Genomic DNA, 6000 nt, shown 5'->3' with positions numbered 1-6000 from the left:
ACATCATAGATTATACACTTAATATAATTGACATTTTAATGTAACAGTGATGAACTAACCATCACTTCGTTCATCGAACAATTCGACTTATTCGATTGATCGTTTGGTCGTTTGATTTGATCGAATGTTTAATGTAAATATAATTTTTATTATATGTAGGTATTTAAACTTTTGCAACTAAGTTGACAGGCCTAAACCTGTCAAATATGAAGGGAAATCAGACTGCTATGTACATTTTACAGAATTAATATCACTTAACTCATCTTGTCTGCAATTTTCACTATTCATTCCTTAAAATATACAGAGTTAAAGATTATAAGATCAAAAGATATATATCTCTCTTTTCTTCTTGGTGAATACATAATTTTGCTCATGACTATTGCAGATCATGGGTAGGGTAGAAACTACTAGGAACGACCGTGCCAGAACACAGCTGGGTCGCGCATTCCATGGGGACGGAACGTCATTCCTCTGTTGAGGGTCACCCCTTACGAGGGCGGCACTGAAAATTTCGGGAATTAACGAAGTGACACAACATTACTATTAAAAAATGTATTTATTGCTTTTCGAAGTATTCTCCGCGAAATTTGACACATTTTTCCATACGATGGAACCAATCATTGAAGCAACCATTCCATTCGGAAGTTGGGGTCTCCAAAATGGCCGTTTTGTAGGCGTCCACAGCTTCTTCAGGTGATGAAAATCTCTGTCCACGCAATTTATTCTTTATTTTAGGAAAAGTATAGAAATAATTAGGGCTTAGGTCGGGGCTGTACGGCGGATGGTCTAATAATTCTATGTTTTCTTGCTCTAAAAACTCTTTTGTTCTGTGCGCGGTGTGAGAACTCGCATTGTCGTGATGGAGGACGATGCGGCGGTTGCAGTTCTCTTTACGGAGTTCAGAAACGACCTGTGGCAAACAAATGCTAGCATACCATTCTGCATTAACCGTTCTTTGTCCCTAAAGAGGAATAGTCGTAACATGGCCGGTTTTGGAGACAAACGTGGCCACCATTTTTTTTGCAACACTCCGTGAACGAACAATTTTTGTTGGCTTTAACTAATTTTCGAACACCCAAACTCGTGACTGGTTTTTTGTTTCGGGTTCGTACGCGTATATCCAGGATTCGTCACCTGATACAATGTTGTATACAGCATTTGAGGATCCTGCGTGGAATCTTTCGAGAGTTCTGACGCACGAAGTAACGCGAGCCACTTTTTGCTCTTCACAGAGCGAATGCGGTATCCATCGGGAAAACAACTTTTTTACACCTAATTGTTCATGCAAGATTATTTGTATTTGACTCATGCCAATGTCTAAAGTTGCCTGAATTTCGCGGTATGTCACTTGTCGATCTTCCTCAATCAGCTTACGCACAGCATCAACGTTTTCTTGGGTGACTGCAGTTTTTGGACGACCTTGACGGGGATCATCACTGAGCTTGACACGTCCACGTTGAAACTCAGCAAACCAGCGATAAATTGTGGTTTTGGATGGGGCTTCATCACCAAATGCAGAAATCATCCGGTCAACGCACTGTTTTTGTGTTAAAACACTTCGAAAGTCATAATAAATCATCGCTCTTGAATTTTCTCGAGTCAATTCTATTTTCTCAACGACTAAGCAAGTTTGACAAAACCTCGTGACAAGACCGAGAATCTTTTTTTAAATAAATAAATGGTATTCGATTTTTAAAACTAAGGAGTTTTCAATTAAAAAGATTTTAATATGACAGGAACAGTGGAAATATTCCATTCCCGATACTTTTAGTGCAGCCTAGTATACTTATTATAATAGCCGACAAACTTCTTGAGCATTTGTTGACGTAGTGGGGGTAAGTTTGCGCATGGTACACTCACGTGCAAAAACATTATATACTCTGCGTCATAATGCAATTAAATTATTAAAATCAACATATGTATTTTTTTATATATTTATTAGAACATCAACAAAAAATGTAGGTTAATAATTGTAATAATTTAATCTTGGGGTAAAATAGATATTCCTCTAGAGCTGTTGCCAGGTCTTGGCTCAGTTGAAGCGAAGCTGGTATTTGTATTTTTTTTTTCGTTATCATAATCTTGACCATCATCATCATCACTGTTTTCATCACCCGAGTCGCTATCATCGTGATTAGTCGACACAGGGCTCATCGGTGTAGTTTACAACTCGGTCGATTCGGTCTTCTTTTTTGTCTATAATTAATTATTTTTTGAAGATATTCGATTCGTAGTAATCGAATATTACTTTTTTCAATTACCAGCTTCCGATTATTTTCTGTTCTATTTTCCATCTAAAGCCTAGCTCTTTCATAATACGTCGTAAGCTTCATTCCGAGCCATTAAAATTTATATCTTCTTTAAAATTTTCGAAGCCTTTCTACGGTACGGAGTTTCGCTGCTTGTTATGTAGTTATTATGATTACATCTTTTTATTACAGATTGAACGAAACTATCCATTCCGGTAACTTTCTTCTTCCCTGATCTTTTCTTACCCGGAGTCCGAAACACGGCGAGCAAGCGAGAGCCTTTAGCTTCCTTAATAATGCACCTAACAGTCCTCACTGATAGTTTTGTTACTTCCGAAGTCTGTTTTAATTTTTCCATATCATTCTTCCCCTGTTTTATAATGAAGCAATATACGTCGTACACAATTTTTCTACCCTTTCTTTTGAATACTACACCGGTTTGTTGCGGCATAGTGTATGTTTTATAAAAAAACAACAAACACTCAACAAATAGCAATGGCAACAAAGTCCACAAGTAATATAACAAATAACTTAACGATTAATAACGATAGACTTTAATAATATAATAACTTTCCACTGTACGCAAGCGTACTTTTGGGAGCAAGCGGAATGAGGGCGCGGTGCGGGACGCAAGGTTCGACTGATCTACCAATAAAGCGCTCGATACGATTTCCCCTGCCGTCGCGCCTCACCCTCACCACCAAAGTGATCTAAAATTCGGTTCTGCGCAGTCAAGGTCATTTGCTCAAGATGTTTGCCGGTTACTATACTTGATTTTTGTGTGGTCCAAAGTATGAACTGGCTAATGATCGTTATGGCGGGAACGGAATTACAGCGCCTACTAATAGAGGCGATAGAAGTGGTGTCGGGAGGGGGGCTTACGTCACGGCAACTCATAGCCGTCAAGTCAGTCAGTGTCAGACCATAAAAACTCGTGGTTGATTACTGTGACGTGAATTGATACAAAACCTAATCTCATTAAATACTCGATTAACATAAACTGAACCATAATCAATCTCTAGTGTTATTGGCGACGTGACTTTTCGGCTATCAACTATGGCTGGTATGTAACTGAACACTATTAATAAAAAAACCAAATTTAAAAAAACTAAAAAAATATTAAAATCGTATTTTAGTGTGGGATAAGTGTTTTATTTCATCTCAGTTTCGTTATCGCTAGAGTCTGCATATTATCTTATCAATGAATGTGTCTTAAAACTATGCTTTGACGTAAAATGCATGTTTATTCAAACAATTCTAGTGTATTCTTTTGCTTAACCTTTGCTCCTGTTAATTATTATTCAAAGACGCGGTTATGCTATCGGCACCATAAAATTGTTAGCTCGAATTCTGACCCGAAGTTTCTTTTTTCGTGTACATACAATGTCCAAGTTAAGAATACTCGAAATAGTATGTATTAAAAATGACAATACTACTATGTTAATGATAAAATAAATCTATTTGCAGAGGTACACAACATACCATTAAATTTTATAAAATTAATTTGTTATTCACTTTTTTTGTGAAGGGTTACAAATTTCTATGAGCCTCAGTATTTATGAATGAATTAAGAGTAAACCGATTTGACCTTGAAACATGCTCATAGTTTCTTTAATTCAACCCAGCGGACTGCAACATTTTCATTACCTTCTATTGAAAACAATTCTCAACACATCCTTATTTGTTACTGACAGAGAAGAAGATAAAAACATTGGTATCTAAGCAAAATAAAAAAGTTGTAAGCAGAAGACCAAAGTACATTAGCTATCATGCTGGTATTGTTCATGTCAATTGGGCTTTTAAAGACAATAAAATAGCACTCATTTAATACTTTCTATTTACGTTCCTAGCATTCCAAATAAATTGGCAGATAAACTCAACCTTTCCGTTGTGTGGCAGATTAAATGACAGTAAAGGTTCAGCATTCGTCCAATTATTGGACGTTGCACAGATGAGGAAATATCGATACCTAGGAAAACCGGGTTTCTTCTAAATCTAATTGGAATTTTATATAATTCCAGTTAGATTTATCAAGAAAATATACTTCTTTTGTGGAGGGACAAAGAGCGTTGTTTACAATAATTTAAGCTGATCACCAAGCTAGTTTAAATGATGGCACATTGTTTTATTCTACAAATTTTGAGTATGAATGTATCAAAAATATGAGACTCAAATATGGTAAAAAAAAAAACATTACCAATCTCATACTCATATAAAACAAATCTCATAAAAACTAAGATTTTGCAGAATATGTGCTTAGAAGTGGTATACTATTTAATTATTCAAGATTTACATGAAACTATGCATTCATTCCAATGAAAAAAGCAAATTGTTTGGAAGAAAATTATAAAAAAAAAAAGTTCATAAACAGTGAAAAATGAAAATTGGTATAAAATAAAAAAACTCAACTATAAAACAAAAAAAAAAAAAATTATTGAAAAAAATTAATATGAGGCCAATTGGACGTACGTTTATTGTGATAATTTGATTGAAGTTCACTATAATAGTGATCTGATTACAAATATTCATGTGTATTTTAATAATTTTGTTATCAAATACGACAAAATAAAATCCACTTACAAATCCCTATCTTTTATTGCTTACTACTTTTTAATATTTACATAAACGATGGACGTGAGGGTTGGTTGACTCTAAATAAATGTATTTCAATCATACTTCAATAGTTTATTATTAATTTTACGTCTGTTTAGTACTGCAATTGAAATAAAATTATCCTAATAGTTTCATGACTATAGTGTAGAAATGACATCAGCAACTTGTTTACAGTAATGTGTTAGCTCTGTTTATTTAAATAACGTTAATAAAATATAATGTACCTTATACCAGTATAACTTAGACGAAATGTGTTGGTGTAACACTTTTACCTATATGTTTACCGCGTTATAGCTGGTCTCCTTGAAGTTTGCTCTGTCGTCGCGGCAAACTATAGATTTACTCTCACAGCGTAGGTAGGTAACGTTTGAATAAAAACTGCGTCTCTGCAAAATGCAAATCGCGTACCGTACCTAAACGAAATGAAAATGTCTGAGTGACGTTTCGTTCCCGCCAAAAACGTTTTTTTTTTCTACCTAAGCTGATAGCCTTGAGAGGCTATTTCAGCGGAACCTTAACTAGTAGGTGAGCTCACGGGGCTCAAACCTGACGACGTTGCTAACACGAACCCTACAAGAGCCGTGCTTCGCAGAATCTACCACCGGATCGGAAACGCGACCCACTGAGAAGATCCGGCGAGAAACTCAGTGGGCTGTTTCTGAGGGTTAATTTACTCGTCGAGCCCTTCGTCGCAAGCGACGGGTTCGACGAGAACGGTGACCGGTCAAAAACGTAGTGTAAAGACAATGAACGTCAGATAATAAATATTATACTTCCTATTATTATCTAGTAGATGTGAAAACGCATTAATATTGACTTGAACGTAATTTTTGGTATATATATTTTTTCAATGCACAAAAATTGAGTCGCCTCATAATTAATGACAAGAAAACGTTTGTTGAATATGTTTTTTTTTAATAAGTCGTTCAACGTAAAAAAAAAAATGTTAATGATGATGAATAAATAATTTTATTTTTCCATTAGGGAAACGATACGACGCGGCGACGCTTCCCCCTATTTTTTCCGCGAATCCCTTGGGATTAGGTTTCAATGGCGAAGGTTTTGTACAAACTTACTGTACGCCAATTTTTTTTATGAAAGCCGCTCGGATATTCGCTTAGAATACATTCGCTCGCTG

At 35.6% G+C, this 6000-nt stretch overlaps 1 protein-coding gene across 1 annotated transcript in view; it reads left to right on the top strand.

The window, feature by feature from the left end:
• Positions 1-2744: 2744 nt before the first annotated feature.
• LOC114244363 (cytoplasmic aconitate hydratase) overlaps positions 2745-6000 on the top strand; it is a 57518-nt gene continuing 54262 nt past the window's right edge. The window contains exon 1 of the mRNA XM_028176145.2: positions 2745-3312. Within this exon, the coding sequence (XP_028031946.2) occupies positions 3306-3312 (7 nt within the window). The 5' untranslated portion in view covers positions 2745-3305. The remainder of the gene's footprint in view (positions 3313-6000) is intronic.

The sequence above is a fragment of the Bombyx mandarina genome, chromosome 11 (assembly GCF_030267445.1).
Source record: "Bombyx mandarina strain Sakado chromosome 11, ASM3026744v2".
NCBI lineage: Eukaryota > Metazoa > Arthropoda > Insecta > Lepidoptera > Bombycidae > Bombyx > Bombyx mandarina.
Note: the sequence above shows the minus strand (reverse complement) of the source record. Positions and strands in the feature narration are given on the sequence as shown.